Consider the following 20,880-nt stretch of genomic DNA (forward strand, 5'->3'; position numbering starts at 1 on the left):
CGAAGAACCTTATATATTATGCTATGCTATAACTCAGTGCATTATATACAAATGCACTGTGAGTCAAGTGATTGCTAGTGCAACTACTAATGGCACACAAACCAATGTGTGTTTGCCCTGCCTTCACATAGAAGTAGCTTTAACACTGAAGGTTTTGCTACAAGAGGGAGCTGTAACTGTTAAAGGTAATGATGCAGTAATGGCATCTAACCGTTTTTGCTTTGTCTCAGAATTGTACTACGCTCCTCCTTTCGTTCAGACGCATGTAGGTGGGAGGGGCGTCATTTTGAGCGTTATGATGCATTTTACAGATGTGCCTGTTAACCTTTTATCCATCCTACGTACACCCTTTACAACAAAGAGCACATTTACTTAAAAATGCTGAGATCTACTGGTTTTGCCAAAGCTCTTTGAATGTGTGGGCTGCATTGGTCATACCACAAACAGATCTGTCAGTTGTATTTCAATCTGCCAAGAGTAGCTTATTTTATGTTGAAAACACTATTTAAAAAAAATATAACTGGCAACAATTCACAACACATATGGTGCAATATGGTGTTCTAATGAAGCACTGCACGTTTGCCTGCTGACAAGTCAGAATGTCGCAAACAACATCTACTGCTGAAAATGTCAAATAACACAATTACATATCTGTGTATGTGATATGGCCCTTACCATCAACAAATTCAAATACTGCAAAACAACACTATTTTCATAATAGTGCCCGGTATGAATGTTTGTCATTTTCACAATTACATAACTTTGGGTGCAGTATAAAAAGTGAGAGTGAAGGTTCTACAAATAAGAAACAAAGCTGATTAACACAGCCCATTTATGACTTGTGTATCTTGGGCAATAGCCGATCCCTCCTAAAGCCAATCAAATCACTGGTACTGATTCTGGGAACAACAGGGACGCCTGCTGCTTTCTGGGGTGCAGAAACAGTGAAACAGCACAAACATAACTACTACCACATGTGCCACTAGGGTTGCTCCTTGGCTATTATTTTAAAGGTTATATATAGAATACTATGCAAGGAAAATAAATGTGGCACATAAACATGTTATTTAATGCAACTGTCCTATTATGTGAACATTAACACATTACTACAGGGCAAAAGGTCGAATTGCAATTTATTACCAGAGCAGAGGGCACTTGACATACGGAAAACACTGTTAACTGCCTAACAAATTGCATGACTGGATATCACAATTACTTAACACTAAAAATGTAAACATGAAAAACGCCAAGTATTAATACCGCACCACTCCCCCATGGTGTAAAAAACAAAAATCCATTGTATCCCCCCCCCCCCCCCACTCCGAGTGACAAACCTATGTTTTCACAATTATTCTTTAACATTGGCAGCTTTTAAAATAGTTTATCATTCAAACACTTCAGCATGGTCCAGTTATCCCTTTAAAAATGTAATCATAGCCTGGCCTCCATAAGGTGTAAATGTATCCAGAATGTGATCCTGTATCAGAATTGGTTGCGGGTGGGGGAGCGGGACTTTGACAATTAATCAGAATTCCTCCCCTTTGACAACTACTCCCAGCCAGGAAATAAGGGACGCAAGATGTCACTTATGGCCCATTACGAAGTGGGACACCGACGTTCTTTTTCCCCCTAAAACACTGCATTGTTTTCAGCAACATGCTATTCTTGGCCAGTGCCTGGTGCACGCCCTAAGATCAAATTAGACCCCCACCTGCCAGTTTGAAGACCTCTAGCATAACCATATATGCAGATGCGGAGAGTGTAATATTCTATTTATTGCCCTCTTGAGAGAGGCAAGAGGAATCATTACCCAGTTGTGGGTTCACCTCTCTTGAGGTATGGCAACTCCACACACTAAAAAAGTCATTAATAGATTATTATACTCTGTGCAGCCACGTGTGTTTATACCAGAGCTCTCCAAACTGAGGGATGTCTGGGGCTGACACTGATCCGGGGGGGGGGGGGGGGGGGATTGCGGTCAGGTAGCAAGCAGCACCCACACAAGCCCAGTATAACAAAATGAGAAAATATTGTTATTATAACTTAAAGTTAAGCGAGGTACCTCCTTGTGATTTGTAAAATAAACAAAGGTAGAAGTTCCATGGAGAAAAACAATATTGCTATTTGTAGAAACACATATTCAAGCCCCATTTTTGATCCTTACAAAGTATCGAAACATGAGCAAATCGCCGGGATTTTATTCTTAGAAAAAGTAGCAACCAGAGCAGCTAGTACAATGTTGCCTAAATTGTTACCCCATAGGATAAACAGTGGTATAAACAAATATGTAATTAACAGAGTGCCACTTAAAGATCGAGGAGTGGTTAAGGCGACATAGAAAAGCGCAGTTCTGTTCCGCGTTAAAATTTACTAGCACACTGGACTGCTCAGTGCTCACACCGAACAGGTTGCAAGACGATTTAAAGAACGGCTGGCACGCCCAAGCCCTCACCGCGGAAAGGTCACCCTCCAGCAGCCAAAACGAAATGTTGCTGAAAAGAGATCCGTAGCTCTGGCGAGTCGAGCGAGTCTGTATCTGCAGCATGGGTGCACCTCAAACAATTCCTCCTCAGAAAGAAGAAACATGACCCCGGGGCCGTCTGTCATTTCATAGCCCCGTTATTTAGGCGATGCCCTTTGCTTAATTAGCTCAGTACATGTGACATCCATCACGCACAGCTCGTGAGGCCGCGAAATACATTCATGTTGCTGGGAGATGGCTGCACGAAAGACATTGTTTCCCGGTGGTAGGCATCCTTAGGTCTGAGGTGAGAACTAGAAACTGCGCTGGAAAAATGCCCGAGTGCCCCGCCACATACTAACCTACAGGAAACAAGGTACAACGCGTTTCTGTTATGGACAGGAGATACAACGATCTAGCCTGTGCTTTAGTTTAACAATACTGTGTGGTAGTCCTGGGTCCCGTGTTTAGGTCGCAGGAGGTATTAATGTATGAAAGAAGTCCACGACTGAAGCGTTTTGTTCCTAATACATGATTAAAGCAATCTTTAAACCTTAACTAAACATGCGTTCTTGACAAACAGCAGAATGAATTGTTACAGCTACACAGCTCTAACACACGCGACTTTTCGAAATGTTCACGATTGTTGCCTTAGATCCAGAAATTAAAAGAGGTGCTTTGTTCTACGGGCCATGACCCACAGTTTCCAAGAGAAAACAATTTTCTGGAAAGCATTATAAAAAATAAAAAAATAAACATAAAAAAGGAAATAGCTTTGTTAGGTAAACATTCACCACCATTTGATAGCAATCATAAATTTAGCTCGAAAGTAACTAATGGTCTGAAAAAAAATCACACCACCTCCAAAGGTGGTAAAATGCAAGAATACATTAAATTTCAGTATAAATTAAGGTGTTCTTGTGGGTTCTCTTAACTGGGTAGTGCACTTCAACATAGACTCAAATTATCAGGTCTCAGCCCTTAGACAGGGATTGTGGAATACTCCATTCACCTCATGCCAGAGGATAGAAAGGATGGCCGATTTTCTGGGCTAGGTAGAGAGGGTGGCAATAATAGCCCACGGATAGGGGAACTAAGAGTCATACAAAGCAAGAGGTGGAAACGAGTAAACACTTCTTTGTCACATTTAACAGTCTCCATAGCACCAACCCTCACTTAACCAGGCAAGACACAAAGTCCTGTCAGGGGATACCGAGCACAGCAGGCATAAGTAGCCAGAAAATGTGTAGAACCGCTTTTATTGCACCTACTAGTTTTCACCCGTTTTGTGACCCATAGCTTTGTTTTCTTTCCCCCAATTTTCTGGTGGCGAGGTTCCTTCACTTCCACGCCATTCCTTCCGGGAGTCCTTGCTGGCCCTCCTTCTCATCTGTTACCCACAAGACTATCTGAGAGCTTCTAAAAACCAATGTCAGTGTTTCTGTGGTTCTCCGGGAGAAATCCCAGTAAGCCCAAGGACTTGTCACAGCCTCGGTTAGCCAGAACATTTATAAACCAAATATTGTTTCTTGGTTATAATTGCGTTTCTGGTCAGGGGTGGCATTGAATTGTGGGTCTTATTATGTTCTTATATTAACCAAGATGGAGGTGAGAGTTTCTAAGAGTGGATGGAAATACTCCCAGTACTCTGGTATGCTACCCCGATACCTGTGACATTATTAGCATTTGTGTTTCTCTTTATCCCTTCCCCCTTTTCCCCATTTTATGCTTGTTATTACGAATATACTATAAATGGAAGTAAGACTGTACCTGGGAAGGGAGACAGATGTATTGATTTTGTATCGTCTCTGCTACATTGCACACAACAGTGTGCCAGACCCAAACTTTCACAGGATGATTCCTGGGACCAATCCACTCCAGGCCACGTCCCATACCAATTACAAAGATTCAATAAGATCTCAAGGTTGCAGGTCAGCATCAAACCTTTTTGGGTACAATAAATCGACTCGATCCCTTCTTCCTGGGGCACTTGGGAGACCAGGAGCAGCTTACTGCAAAATGCGAATACAGGTCCACATTCAAGCACTGGAGGGCAAGTGAGAATTACGTCATGTAGATTATTAGGAATGGCACCTCTGGAAAAGTTTCAGGGGAGTCAAACGTATTTCAGTCCATCATAGAACAGCGTATATAACCCTTCTTGCTAAACAGATGCAGTTTCAGTCTGATCAAGCCAAAAGTAACTTTATTCTTAGTCTATGACGAAGGATGCCTAGGTGTGCAGCATGTCACTAATTATAAATCACAGCTCCCTATTTGTAGACCATTGAACCTTTGTAGAAAAATCTGAGACAATGTTTGGGAAAAAGATATACCAAACAGGCCGCCCAATTCAGGATTTGACTTTGAAAAAAAAGGCAGAGATGTTGTCTCGTACATTAGTCATTTCCAACAATTGGCCAAGAAAAAGCTTTGGGCCGGTTTACAATCTTGATGGATGGGATAATTTGTCACAAACGTGACAGATGTTCTGTCCACCAAATAACAAGGGGACCGTACCTGAGTCACAGCCAACACAGCGCCACGCAGCAGCTCTCACCTGGCTCCAGGGCTTGGGGGCAGAGTCGCTGGTAGTCTCCCTCGCCGTCTCCTGTTGTACCGAGGCCGCCGTGGAGGAGGACTACAGCCCCCAGCAGCCACTCAGTGACCCGCCCACATCCGGCGGAAAGCGCGCCCGGAGGCGCTACTTCAGTCAAGGCTCCCCCGGTGGAGCGGGGGACCGTACCTGAGTCACAGCCAACACAGCGCCACGCAGCAGCTCTCACCTGGCTCCAGGGCTTGGGGGCAGAGTCGCTGGTAGTCTCCCTCGCCGTCTCCTGTTGTACCGAGGCCGCCGTGGAGGAGGACTACAGCCCCCAGCAGCCACTCAGTGACCCGCCCACATCCGGCGGAAAGCGCGCCCGGAGGCGCTACTTCAGTCGAGGCTCCCCCGGTGGAGCGGGGGACCGTACCTGAGTCACAGCCAACACAGCGCCACGCAGCAGCTCTCACCTGGCTCCAGGGCTTGGGGGCAGAGTCGCTGGTAGTCTCCCTCGCCGTCTCCTGTTGTACCGAGGCCGCCGTGGAGGAGGACTACAGCCCCCAGCAGCCACTCAGTGACCCGCCCACATCCGGCGGAAAGCGCGCTCGGAGGCGCTACTTCAGTCGAGGCTCCCCCCGCGTCGCGGGACGCGCGCGGGCTGAACCCGGGCAGAGGGCGGGCCGTCTGTGGCCGTCCGGGGCAGGAGGAGGCAGGGCAGGGCCACGGATCCTTGATTATCGACGGACTAGTAAGTGAACAGTTCCACGCATATACCTGCCTCACAGGTTATCGCATTTGTCATCATGATGTCGAAGTCTAAGTCATCTAACCAATCTGGCACAGGAGAAAAGAGGACCATGGATAACTACCTGGTAAAAGTTGTAAATAAGATCAACAAAGATCGGAGACTCTCATTGGGTAGATCGAGCCTTGAAGTATCCCCAGTGGACACATTAGCACCTAATACTGAAACATCTTTTTCAGAAAGTTGTAGGGCTAATACTGACACTGACACTGTAGATGTGATTGCCGATGTACCCCTTGATGTGGTTAATGTTGAAAGCATCGGTGAACCTATTTCCTTAAATGACTCATCCCCCCCACAGACTATAGCATCCTGTTCAAAAACCACCCCAACTCCTTCTCCTATGCAGAGGAAAGTGCGGGCATGTAGGAAAGCACCAGTGAAGAGGGTGGTGTCTCACAAGTCTAAAAAGCAGGGTACATCTCAACCAAGTAGGGGGGTTATACCAGATTCGTTAAAAGAAAAATTGGGGACTAATGATAAAGCTGAGGGGGTTTTCCTTCATACAGCCTCAATAGGACATCTGGTATCAATCATTGAGTCTAAACTGGAGGCTTTAATTAGCCCCTTGCTGGCGAAGTTAAATTCAGTCTCTGCAGAAGTAGACAGTTTAAAGGGTCTCTTGGCTTCTTATGAAAATCGACCTTCCTCTTTAATAACCCCTAAACCGGCCGTTTCGGCCTCTGTGGTCCATAATCCAACAGATGGTGCCTTGGGACCCACTTTGCATTTGTCGGGTATTTACAGCAAGGGAGCTTCTATGACTCCGGGGGATAGCAGCCAGTTAAGTCGGCCTATAAATGCGTCATCCACTGCGATACCAGTACTTTCTTCTTCTTCTATAGTCACTTCATCAGGCAAATCATTCTCTGCACGCACATGCCCACAGAATATTCAGAAGCCTGTAGCTGAGGGAGATGCTGGGTTTATCAATTACAAGAGAAATCATATTGTTAATCTCCCACCACAGTGCGCACCTTACGCAGTGGTATTGATTAATGTTCCTGAGGTCGACTCTAGTATGCTTAACTCCAGGCAGGAAACTCACGACTCTCTAAAAAATAAGTCACTTGCCTGGCTCAACAAAAACTGTGGCTTTCCGCTGGCATTTTCTAATGATATTTTGTCTACCCGTAGAGTTGGCTGGATAGGAGAAGGCAGGAAAACTACCAGAGGGGACTGTATCATAGTTAATTTTAAATACCCACAGCATGTGGCAACCGTCCTCCTAAGAGCCGCCTCCCTACCCAACCAAGTTAATTCAGTCTCTGCTAGACATCTGGGTTATTTTTATAGTTATTTGAATTGCTCGCAACTACCACGGTCCCAACAGGATGAGCATTATGAACCTGGTTTAACTAGGGGGGGGGTTGGTTGCCCTCCTAACTTGCCACCGAGAGCCCCGATGTATTTTAATAGAGGGGATATACACGGAAATGAGCCATCTAGCAGGCAGAGGGATTACACCCTCCCCCTTTTTAATCGATATTCTGCCCTGTCCTCATTGGAGGAAAACGACTGACTGTTTGACAATATCAGGAAGTCGAACGATAAACAAGTTATCTGTGACCCGTCTAACATAATAGCGACTGTCCTTTCGCCCTCTCCACTTGAATCTAATAAAGTGGATGCTGTTATGGTGAGCATAGGAACTAAACGGACCAAGATCATAACCTTGCCCTCCATCGCAGACTCCCTTTTAAATTCAGATCCCTGCCTTGTAGAACGAGTAAACGATTGTACAGTGGCAAACTGTGATTCCAATACAGGTTACAGCGTTGTTACGTGGAATATTGCAGGTTTGAAAAGAAAATTAGATTCCCCTTTCTGGCGGGATTTTATTAACATAGGGTATGATATAATATGTCTTCAGGAAACTTGGTGCGAGGAACCTATTTTTATTGAGGGATATTCAGCACACAGTTTGAATGCAGTGAGTTCGATCGCTGGAAGAGCCAAAGGTGGTCTCTTGCTTTTAATATCAACTAAATTAAACTCCTGCAAAATTAAAAGTTGTGTTTCAGTGGATGTCTATTCTCAGGTATTACGTCTAGAGTTTGACAAAGGGAAGATTTGTTGCTGATAAATTTTTATAATAATGTATTCACTGCTGACAGAGGTAAAATTCTGATTCAGCTAGAAAAAGAAATTGTGAGGACACAGGCCGTTTCAGGCCATCAGTCAATCGTCCTTTGGGTGGGTGACTTCAATATAAGTCCTTGTCCTTTTGCCACGAGTAACTTATGTGGATTAAGAAGGGAATGCGGTAATACAGAGGAAAACGATTGTTTACACTTCCCACATTGTGCGTATGGCACCGCCCTAAACATGATGCTAGCTAAGTTTGACTTGGATATGTTAAGTTGCACGAAAAACAGTACTAACGAAAACTGTCCAACTTTTACTGGAAGAGGAGCTAACTCATATATTGACCACATTTTACTGTCTAATGATTGTGCATACTCCAACTTGTGTGTTAATGAGCAAACTTTAAGTGATCATAACAGTATCTCTTTATCACTGCATAGCTGGGGTTACAAAAACATGGATGCCAACAATTGTATTAATAATATCGAGGCAGTAAGACCTAATGGGTTTAGGATTAAATGGACAAAGGTTGTCCCACATGAATTGTTGGAGGAGGTCTTAAGAAAATGCAACATGGAGGTAAATTATTGTATTGGCGATGAGGTAGACTCGCATGTTGTACTTGACCACCTATGTACAATTAATGAAACAATTGACAACCTACTTACAAAACCATATAAGGGGAAAAAAGATATCAACACTGGTTGGTTTGACAAAAGCTGTACTCAGGCTCTCCATGCTTTAAAACAAGCATTGAGCTCCAAACCTCGAAACTGTACAATAATTAAAAATTGTCGTGTTTATAAAACATCACTTATTAAGAGGAAAAAAGCTCTCCAAGAGGAGGCCTGGAACAATCTCAGCTTTGCGGCCGAAATAAATGATAGTAAATTATATTGGCATACTATAAACAGTCCTTTTTTAAAAAATGATATAGTGCCTGAAATAACTTCTCACGTTGACTGTAAATCGTGGATGCATCGTTTTTTAAATATTTTTAACCCGGATAGGTTAATTTTAGATTCCCATCAGGATAATGAGTTTACCTGGCCAAGATTGCCCCTGGCTATTAGCCTGGACGAGGTCTATGAGGGCCTAAGTAACAGCAAAGGTGGCAAGGCGCCTGGCCCGGATGGGGTCCCGCTGGATTTATATAAGTCCGAATTACATCTGTGGGCCCCCATTCTGACCAGGTTATTTAACGCAACAGTGGAGGGACAGATGCCAATTTCCTGGGGCCAGTCCATGATCATTCCCCTTTTCAAGAAGGGCTCCAGGTCGGAGGCAAGTAATTATCGTCCCATTTCCCTACTGGACGCATCTATAAAAATTATGAGCAGAATAATTTTAAATAGACTTGAGACCTGGGCCAAGGTGCGTCTTGGCTCCGTTTTTATTTTCACTATTTATAAATGAAATTGATTCGATTTTAAGCAGATTGCCCTCAGACCCCCTGTGATTGATGGAAGCGTTACTCCTATTTTATTATACGCAGATGATGCGGTTCTTTTATCACGAACACAGAATGGCCTACAACGCCTTATAGATAGATTTGTATTATTTACCAAAGATAGGAAACTGATAATCAACAAGACTAAGACTTTTGTTATGACCTGCGGAAGGAGGGTGAAATCTAATTCTTCTTTCTTTATTGATAAAGTCAAGATACAATCGGTCAACAGTTTTTGTTATTTGGGGATAACATTTTCTAGGGATGGGAAATGGACTAACGAGGACGAGAATGTGAGGTTAAAGATGAATAGAAATACCAGTAGTATTTTTAGATTCGCGGCTAAATTAGGGCAAAGGAGAATGAAAGATATGCTGGCTATTTATAAAGCTAGGTGTATTTCATCCGCTTTATATGGGGCAGGAGTATGGGGACACCATCCTGTTAATAGTTTACAGAATGATGAAAATAAGTTTTGAAGAAACTGTTATGTGCCCCCTCCTCAGTTCCCAATATTTTAACTCATATGGAAGCCGGTATTGACTTTATTATGGACCTAGCTGCATTACGCCCATTGTTACTTTGGCGCTCCATCTGGTCCAAAACTGAGACAGTATTTACACAAACAATCATTAAGGATTGTTTGAACCTTGATAATTTGTCTCGTATACCATGGCTGAGCTATATTTACCACTGGTTTAATCTTCTGTTTGATTGTAATATTCGTCTGAACCCTGAAGCAGCTGCACTGATACCAAAGAAAGATATAAAATTGAGGTTTCTAGCACATAAGAATGCGGCTAGAGAGAATCAGTCAAGTAATTTAATAACAGTTGCTTCCTACCTAGATCTGAATTTAAGGAGAGGTTTCCAGACATATCTTGCGATTGTGACTTATAACTCCCACAGATTTGTCCTAACCCGCCTAAGGCTAGGGATTGTGCATCACTTAGTCTCATTCCCGGATATGAAGATCAAATCTAATATGCTGTGTCCTTGTGATAACATTTCAAAACAAAGCTGCTGTCACTTTTTATTGTTCTGTAAATTTTATTGTCATTTTAGGAAATTTTATTTAAAACCTATCCTTTTAAAACATAAGATATGTTCTACCAAATCAGCAATGAAGTTTTTAACAACTCTGGAAAGTCCTGATACCTGTTTTTTTGTGGCATCCTATGTGCTAAAATGCATGAATATAAGGAAGTCCATAGTCTGTGTCGATTAGTTATATTTTGTTATGTACTTTGCACATTTAGGTATCGCTCAGACTTTTATATGCACTTTGTAGTTTGAGTGAACTCTGGATGAACATTGTATTTTTGGTACTGTTTCTATACTTAGCATCTTTTGCACATCTGCACATATTAGACACTTTATATGGAATCTGCACTTTGTTAAAAATATAATGTAGATGCTTTGCTGGTAAACTAAGTTTAATTCTGAACTGTTCAAGGAAGCACTATGCACTTTAACAATGTTTTTACATATTGTCTTCTGTCATGTTCAGTGTACTAGATATTTTTGTTTGCTATGTATTTTTATGTGTTTTGTTCTGCTTATATGGTTGTATTTTTACATACCGAATAAAGCTTTTGAACGAACGAACAAGTTCCATAGGATATAATGAAATTGCAATTTGGCAGACGGGATATCCGTCACATTTGTGATGGAGCAACCCTGTCCGCCAAGATCGTAATCAGGCCTAGGACAGACAAATCCATCGCTACTGCCTTTTATTAGGTGTTAAAATACGATTTAGAAGAAGCTTTATCTATGGTAGGCCAATCCACTCTGATTCAACATTCTGAATTAATGCTCAACCACAACAAAGATTTGAGAGACAATGGTTTCTGAGACGCCAACCAGAGCAGTACAGAGACAGCAGATGCTCACATCTATGGAATCAGAGATCTCTACATCTATGGAAGAACTATGCAGATAGGCAAGGTTTAACATAGAGCGAAGAAGTACAGAGGCACGTTGATGTTTTTGTATTTACTGTGGCAAGTTCAAGCATTACACCAAGAATTGTTCCAATCTCTCAGGAAACACATCTGATCAGACCTAAGAAATAATACCTGGATTGGGCAAGAAAGGTTACCTGGAATTTTAGATGGAAAATTGCAATAGTATACAATTTACTACATCAGCAAACTAAACTGACAGTCAATTTCTTTGGCATTCTAGTTTGTGTTAGCTCGGAGAACCAGAAAAACAGCAGGAGATAATAGTCAGTCCAGGGTACAGCGAAAGCCGGAGAGATCTCAGCCAGACTGCCCCTATTTATTTTCCCTGACATGCTGCAGTGATGTTATAATAAGGTGGCACTAAAACAGCATAGCACTGCATTCCTCTCCAACCAAGACTTTGTTAAGCACATCAGGACCAAATTTCTCGCTAAAATTTATTTGCCAATATGTGGGTATTTTTTTTATTTTTTTTTTACAGAAGAGTCCCAGTTCATTAAAACGGGTGGCACAGCCATTTTAGAAGGGGGAAAACTGGAAATGAGAAGATAATTGGATTTACCAGTATCAACTGCTCCTTGGTCTGTAACGGGCAATGTAATTTAGCATGTGATTGATAAAAGGAGTCCGGAGATGCAACGACCTATGCAATTCAGAGCCTGGAGTATTAAATATACCCTAGGCTAGACCCACATCGCACAATTTGTTAATTAAATGAATAGGTTATTGGGGACATACTTACCATTGGTTATGCCGTGAAAGAGGCAGCATCTCTGGCCCACAGCTGCACTCCAGGAGCAGACGAGCTTTCCTTAGACATGCTATCTGTGCCCCCACCTAGCGGATACACAGGAGGTCGGTTTGATAAACTGCCTTGTTGCATGTAAAAGACAACTGGACTGCCACTAAGATGCCATCTATCGCGAGGGGTACGTCGGGAGACATATAAACAAAGTACAATCCAGGATTTGCGACAAGCTATTCAAGGCATGATGCTATTACCACTCCTGAATGGCTAAAGAGCATATAACTAGTTATTAGGCATCCTATAGATCAGGGGTCTCCAACCTTTTCTTGTAATAAGAGCTACTTATGTTCAATTAAGCTTTTGAGAACTACTAATAGATTAGTGTTGTAATAGTGACCATATCAGATTAGATTACATTAGTGCCACCATATGCAAGACAACTACCCACCCCCTCAGTGCATTGGGCAGGGTTGCCAACAGTAATGTAAACAAGCATTTGCAATGCAATAGGTCTTGCATTTGCGAGAGTTTAAGATATTGGCATTGTAAATGACAATGCCTTTAATTTATGTTTTAAAACTAACACGTAAATACGAAGAATTGTCATTTACAATGGCAATAGCTCAAATTCTCGCGAACGCGAGACCTATTGCATTGTAAATGCTGCCGCGGCACCCGTGAATATATTTAAAAGAAAAAAAATCATATGGGCGCTGTGCAACAACATAATGGGCGGCGCCCGTGCATTGCAAATGAAGCGGGCGCAGTGATCATTTTTCTGATGGTGATTCGGTTAAAGTAGCAGGACATGATGCTGGCCTGAGGGAATGGAGTGAGAATGAGTATTTGTGTGAATGATCAGGCCACTGATGGTGTGTTTGAAATTGCCCTGCTGTCAGAGAAGTCTGCTGTTAGTGTGGGGACGCCACATTTCAAGGTTTGGCCCCGCAGTAGATTGGGGTTAGTGTGCATCCGCTGGCTTAATGTTCAAAGTTGATCTAAGGAGCAGGATGCTTGGGTTGAGGCAGCTCAGACTTCTATCAGGATCGCAATAAGACACTGTTCCCTTAATGGGACACCCGCACTAGTGAGGCCTGTGGAGTTGACTGCTTCCTATGCGAAGACCTCACACCACAGGCAGGTCTAGGGAGCAATTCTGGCCCACTGCTTTCTCTGAAATGACCTCGAAAAATGTGATACGTGTAACCGTGTATACTGTGACTTTATCTTGCACAAACGCTCATGGTCCTGGAGATTGAGTTTGTGCACAGGTGAAGAATTTCTCAGATGCATAACCATTTCCCCATGACCCCACCAAAAAAAAAAAAAAGAGGTGCGACAGAGCAGTTACTGGAATATTCGGGTATCAGTGACTGAAGTACGCGGTGCCAGAAACAGTGTCAGTGCTTTGAGAAACTTTAGGAGGAAGGGCAGTTTACTTGCTCCACGTTTACTGTCACCATGGCATTCTCGTTTAGGGTCAAAGTACCTATGCTTTGGGGCAGTCGTGCATGTCTTTCATGGCGCAAAAATGACAATAACTGGACCATCAGCAGCGCCTGATATGATGCAGTGGCCAAAAGGGGGTTTGTCCGGACGAGAAAAGAAAACAGTGGCAGTGTACGAGAGAATGACTGCAGAAGAGGGGTTATGGCAGCTAGAGTGTCTAAGATAGCATGGTGCCTGGCAAAGTATATGTTTGCAGCCAGGATGGGATGCAGATTGGGTGGTGTTTTTACTACACTAAGGCTGGGTCTGGCTGAGTGGCTATAAAGCAGGGTAAGTCATGGGCAGAATGGGAGGCGGTGAAAGTGGTGGTGTTCGGCAGACTGACTGTGTTGGCATGGTGTCTGAAGTGTACCTCGCATGAGGCATGTCTCGAGAGTGGCCATGATGGAGAGGATGCATGTTATGTAGAGAAGACTGTGCTCGGCACATGGGAGAGACTAGGCAGAGTATTAGAGTGTATTACGCCGTCCTACAGTCGATAATGGTGCGGTGTTTGGTGGTAGTCACTTTCCAGCAGGCTGACTTAAATCAGGAAACATTCAGGCGAGTAGATGAGATTGTTGTGGGTTTTATACGGTGCCCATGCATATTTAAAAATAAGGATCAAATGGGCGCCGTGCAACAACTTCATGCCCTGCACCCATGCGCCTTGTTTACATTAATTAAACAAAGAGTCCTTGTTAAGGGTTAATACAAGCTATACAGTAAGGACACGGTAAAAGGTCCAGTCCTGATGCAAGGTTACAAATGAAGACAAGGCGGTACTAAGGAGGGACTAAGACGCCTATGAATGAATTTGAAGCCAGCTTTTACGAAGGACACTGACAGAACCCAATAGAAAATATGGGAGAAGAGTGGGCGGGCTTCAAGTCCATACTTTAATACTGCATGCCTCGCAGAGCAGCACATGTGCTGCACAGGCTCGACCTAAAAAGGCTTGGTCAATCTGGAATGCCTCTACATGAGTAATACATAACAGTCATAGCTGCAATGTCTCTTGAACCAAGGTAATATTTGTAAAACGTCTTCCCAAAGCCACATAATTCATCACTCAAATATCAGATTTTAATGTATTTTGGAAAGTTTGACATTTTCTCCAAATATCAGCTTAGGAGTTCTAAAAAAATACACAAATGTTTGTCTTGAATATACACTCTCAATTTTGGTATACATATATTAATTCAACCAAGCAAAAGCTTCTAATTTAGTAGGCTGGGCTAGCCTGGGCTGCACACTTGTGAGCTACTTACAGGTAGATGGAGAGCTACCAGTAGCTACTCGCTGGAGAAGCCTGCTATTGAGATATTGTGTTATACTGTATTGAGTAAGAATAATGAATGTTGTCTATATACCTACAACATAAATACTATTCTTTAGTCCACAAAATAGATTAAAAACATGAAAAGAACAAATCTAACTTTGGCATGCATACAACCCGAAAATGTGATAGTTTTCTGCACCTTCATGTCAAGTGAAGGATCTCCGTGGAGCAAATTCCATTCATATCGGATAATCCCATGGTCGTCTATGCTCTCTCGGCCATCCAAAATCGCCCAATCTGTCGGTAACTGCAGCACCACATCTTGCCCCGCATTGCTACGTGGAGGTTCATCGATATCTGAGGGAAAAAAGTACAGTAGATGAGGGAGAACAAAACTACTTCTGTACATAGCAAATTGCATTGACAGTATTTTGAACATTTTGCTAGAAATAGTAAACATAGCTTTAGGTGTCAGAATGTGGAAGCAAGGCACTCTTGAAAACAAGACAAACATCAAGACAAACATAACTTTATTTTCTATGAGACAAGATCCTTGGAAAATAGACAAACAAAATGTCAATGTAGAAAAATCAAATAGAAATGCACATAAATAATAATAGAGTAACAGATTTCATTGTTATGCCTGTAGTGAATAATGGATCACTACTTGTATGGAGGAACAGGTTAAATACCTTACTGGGTCGTTATGTAGCTTTGAGAGGACAATATGTAAAAAAAACTACACATTTTAAAGATGGGGTTTGTGTGCAGTGGATAGCAATAAAGTCCAGTGAAACTGCTACAAGGGAACCAGAGAAGGTGTCCTAAGAGGGACTGGACGTATTAGTTGGTTATTTGTTTGTTCTTACCATAATGCTAGTCATGAAAGAGGGTCAATGGATCTCTATCACAAATATACTAGTTTCTTCTTAATTTGTACTTGCATTGAGGCTCCCATAAACTCTCCAGGAGAATGGCTCCTCCCCTCCCCCGTCACTGTCCCTTATGTGCTATAATGTTCTCTTCCGCAGCAGGGCACACAATTCGTTTTTTTAATCCTTTATGCTTCCTCCAGGCCTTGCAAGATTTATTGTTTTTCAACAATTTTTACTTATAGTGCAACTAGGGGAGGATGCCACCCTTTGTTTCCTTGCACTCTGTCACCCCCTCACACGCCCTTGGTCTAATTCTGTTTCTGGCAACCATTCTCAAAGAAGTGAATTGAGAAATGCTTAATCTGCAGGTCTTCGTTTGCTGAGTTCAATGTGACCAGTGCTGTGGACTTCTTCAGGACTCACAAGGGCAGCAATTAGCCATATTCCGTCTGGGAGCAGACTTGGTGGCTCTTCAAGGCTGATCAAATAGCTTTGGCATCACAACCTACATAAAGCCCGAAAGATCCTTCTTTTCCATTCTTGCTTGTATACATAGAATGCTTACATTGGTGGCCCTGACTTTATGGCACTATCTCAAGAATAACAGTGGTTTCTTGCAACTTCAATGATCTTTTCAGATATTACCTTTCCTCAGCGTTTATTTTGGCTCATCTTTACTGCCACCTACGTCATCCTTACCACCAGTTTATGGCCATCTTTCTCAGCTTATCACATTTCTTATTGAGGGTCTCTGTATTTTTCTCAGTCTTGTAAAGCATTCACAGAATGCTTATTTTGGATGCAGACAAGTAACTGCAAAATCTGCATTCTCCTTTCATATGCTTCAACTATGCCAAAACTGCTGCTCGCGGAGAATTCATGCTTTTCCCTTAAATGCTCTTCTCCTAGGGTGTCTCCACAGTTTATTGTTCCTGACATTTTCTCTCTGCCACATTGGTCTCTGCTGTGCATGCCCATCTGCATCTCTTCAGCTCCCACAAGCCATTCATTGAACAAATCCCAATGGACCCACCAAGAGGGGCAACCTGCTGTAATCTATGGAGCCAGATGGTATGTATCAGAAGGTATATTCCATACTACTCTTATATTTACAAATTTACATGCACATATAACAAATATCTAGCTAAATGTGTGCCATGGCTTTGACTGGAAATGATATCCAATCCCATTCAAGTGATGGACACAAAGGGTTGTAACCTCTCTTCTATAATGATGCACAATGCATTAAATAATTAGTTCCCCGTCCAATTAAAATATTTTTTCTTCACTGTTTGTGTGCACTGTAGGGCAAGAAAATTAATAGGATTAGAGATGTATACATTGCTCAGGAGATTCAGAGAATGTGGTCATTCCCCATCTTCTTCACTTGACATCAGGTTCAACAGTCAGGTCATCCTGTGGGCTGTGCAAGGCTCTGCTCTTGATGAGGCTCCCATGTCCTGACATGGACTGCGCCAATGATTTGCTAAGATGGTTCCCATGCACATTCACGTTTTTTAGTTAAAGAATGGACATTTTCTTTTATTTTACCGCTCATGTTCATTTGTTGCCCGCAAAGAAAAAATAGATACTATATTTCCTTTCAATTTAAAAGAAAAGCCATGAACTAGAACATATTTCTAAGCTTTGTAGGCTGTAGGAGTGGACCATCTGAAATTGAGGGAGAGAATCAGAATTTATATAAAAAGTTGAGTACATTTCCCACCCTCAACAAGTTTTAAAAAGACTTCTAACAAAATGGAAAGATGTGTGAATTTTCTGTCAACCACATGGAAAGAATTGATCCTACGGCACATTTGTGTTTTGGGACGGTGTGAGGGTGAGACTAGAAGGTGACTAGCAATGGGACATATTACTATCAATCACCATAGATCTCTTGAAGTGACAAATCTTTCTGAGAGATAACACAACATAAACCAAGAGTCTACTCTTTAGCCATTTTGAAAATTCGACATAATTTGAACTTGGGCAATCTCTAACAGCCTAACCAACAATAGAACTGCAGGGATCACTGCTACCAATGAAGAATTAGATTACAGTTCCTTTGTTACAAAGCAGCTTGGAAATTCTATATTTGGACACCCCTTTCCTTAGATGCATGATTCATCCCTAGTCTTGATGTGGAAACTAGATCAGAGCTCTTAAGAATGCAAAAATAATCATGGAGGACGGCTATGAGAGGCTGATTTTCTGGAAAGAAGTACCTTCATTCCAGTCGGGGTTAACGAGACAGGACTGAAATTTAGAGTTGTATTCACTCTATGAAAACCTGTAGCTTGGATTAAAATATTTGTCAGTGTTTTCTATCCACATGTATCGTCATTTGATGTTTGAGTTAGTCAGGTTTCATTCATAGTGCTTCATTGTTGATATGGCAGACATGGACATTACAACATGGCCGTTTGCTTTTTGTACATCTAGGGAGTGACCACAGGATGTAGAAGCCATTCGTAATCAGCCAGACACCAACTGCTCAGTTTTTCCACTCCGGCATTTAGCGAACATGCCAGGTGGTTTGTAATTAGGAAAATTCCCTGGTGCTCCAACCACCTCTAGAGACGCAGAACCTCCTTACAATAGACCAAGTGCTCCACTATTCCTTGTTTGTTGCAGTACCACATGCTGTCTGTGAGAACCTGCACCGGCCTCCCTTTGATGGACGGCAGTAGGGCTTTCTGAGACAGATGAATGGCTTGCAACGCTAGAAGGATGATGTGGAGCAGGCCCTCAGGCCGAGGCCACAGTCCCCTGAAAACTACCTCTCCCAGGTGACCTCCCCACTCCAGCAGGGATGCGTCCACCTTTTACTAACAGCTCTGGGTGGGTAAAGGGAGAGAAGGCTACTGATAGGTCAATATAGTTCAAGCAGCCACCACCTCGTATCGCAAACCATCTCCTCTGAGATATGGTTGGCATCGGTCAAATTGCCATTGGATCTTTATATTTCATAGAAAAGCCTGCATGTGCTATTTGGCGTAGCTGATTAGGAGGACGCAGGAGGCCAAGAAACCTCATAACTACGGAGTCTGAAACATTGGGATCATAGCCCAAATGTCCTGGACTAACTGAGGCAGAGGTAAAGCCATGAACTCCACTGTGGCCAGTATTGTTCACATTAATGGAAGCCTCTGCAAAGGAGTCAGTTGGGCTTCAGCTTATTGAAAGTGAGCCCAACAATGTCAAGAGGTCTGCCATCATGCGGAGGTGGTCCACAACTGACTGTGCTGAGCCCACCTTCAATAACCAGCTGTTGAGGTACATGAATATTGGTATGTCCGTCATCTGAAGACAGACGGAGACAAACTGCCATTTTTTGACCAGTGCTGATGGATCCAAAACGAAGCTCAGCAAACTGAAAATGCTTCTGGTCACTCAAAACAAAAGATGCTGTGGAACTGCAGGATGGGTACTAGAAAATGTGTGTCCTGCAGGTCCAAGGAATCCACCCAGTCGCCTGGGTCCGGGCATACAAGATCAAGACCAGAATGAGCATTTTTAAATTGGCTTTCCGCAAGAAGGCATTTAGATACCATATGTCCAGCATACGGCTTGGGACCCCATCCTTCTTCAAAATGAGGATCTAGCAAGAATAACAACCCCTCCACTGCACAGAAACAGAGGTCAGTACAGAAAAAAAAAAAGGTATGGCATAGCCTACACATTTTGAATGATCTGGAAGACCCACCCGTCAAAGTGGTGGATCTGTAACCTGGGAAGAAATGTCAAATGCATGTTGAATCCATGCAACATTTGGTTTGGTCTCAGCGCAGTATAGCTGTAACTCTAGTGCCTCAGCTGCCTTCCAGACACCAGCACAAATGAGGCACTTTCTTCTGTTGGTGGTCCAAGTGGCAAGTCAAGCTCCGTCTCAGAGGAGGTGACAAGCCCACTGGCATTCTGTAAATCCATATATAAGCCATCCTCAGTATAGTGAGGATGGAGCAAGCCATCATCATAATCATCAACATCCTAGGGTGTCCCCTCGCTCCAGCATAGATTCAAAACCAGAACCAAAAAGTTGATAAAGCCTCTGCTGGCAAATACAACATGGCAGAGGCAGTGCTTTAGAGTAAGGTTGCATAACGACCGGTTGCTATTTTGTAGCGCAACATCAGTCTGGCTGAGCCGAAATTAGTTCAGGGGTCAGACACTGGCATCAGCAACCAATCATCTTCCGGTATCATCATGTAGATGGGAATGGCTTGAAGCTCAGAGCCGAACTAGAAGTCTGGTAAAGGTGTTGAAGCTAGCCGGATAGCAGATCCCAAGGGGACAGACGGTCCTGAAAACTGACCCACAGGCGGTAACCCGAATGGAGGCCTCTGTAGTTCCCAGGGGCCCAAAGGTGCACCAGAGTAAATCAGAAGCACACTGAAAATTTGTAGCATTGCCTCTTTGAAGGCCTCAATCTGCTGCAGGGTGAACAGTAGCCGGGGAAATATGAGGTGCGCTAACACCAGTTGAGGAGTCAGTTTCGTGGTATGTGACCTCAAAGGAGTGCGATGGAGATCATGGCACCCACAGGCCTTCTCTTGGTTGTCAAAGTGGCGGGAAGGAGTCGAGTTCCACTATGCACTATTATGCTTGTGATTGGTCTTGGACTTGAGCAGTTGCAGGAAAAGGATCAGGACCAAGTTTGCACCAGCGACTTGAATCAGGAGCAAGTAGCAAAGGCCACGCCTTCTTTTTGTGTTTGAGGTCATATACCTTCAACTCCAGATCTCAGATTGTATTCGGTGCATGAAGGCACACTTTTTGCACGACTCAAGTTGTGGCCAAAAGCCAGACACCAAAGACACACCTCTTGCAGGTCCGGGCGAACATCTGCTTCCTGCAGAGACAGCATGGCTAGAAACATGATGTTTTGGGGTGGGCCATCATTCCTAGCACACTTGTCTGGTACAATAATTTAGGAAGTCATTAGACAAACCAACAAAGTTGGGAGTGAATCTTGATTTGCATTGGAAAGCTTAGAAAGAAAGGAACCGATGTTAGCATGCAGAGGTGGCGCTTACATGTGGGTCAGCTAAATTACTTTCAGAGTGGTGTGAAGTCAGTGAAGAGCCGCATGGCACCACCTAGTCGCAGTTGAGAACGTTTTCCAGATCCAGTCTGGTGCCTGGGGATATTCTAAGGTGAGGACAGTGCAG

General features: G+C 43.1%; 1 protein-coding gene across 3 annotated transcripts in view; it reads right to left on the bottom strand.

Annotated features, from left to right (window-relative positions):
- Window positions 1-20,880, bottom strand: part of LRP11 (LDL receptor related protein 11) — a 327,158-nt gene that overhangs the window by 214,544 nt on the left and 91,734 nt on the right. For all 3 annotated transcript variants that reach the window (XM_085612481.1, XM_085612480.1, XM_085612479.1), the window contains exon 2: window positions 15,034-15,191. In XM_085612481.1, coding sequence (XP_085468607.1) covers window positions 15,034-15,191 — 158 coding nt within the window. The remainder of the gene's footprint in view (window positions 1-15,033; window positions 15,192-20,880) is intronic.

This window comes from Triturus cristatus, chromosome 6 (genome assembly GCF_964204655.1).
Source record: "Triturus cristatus chromosome 6, aTriCri1.1, whole genome shotgun sequence".
Taxonomy (NCBI): Eukaryota; Metazoa; Chordata; class Amphibia; order Caudata; family Salamandridae; genus Triturus; species Triturus cristatus.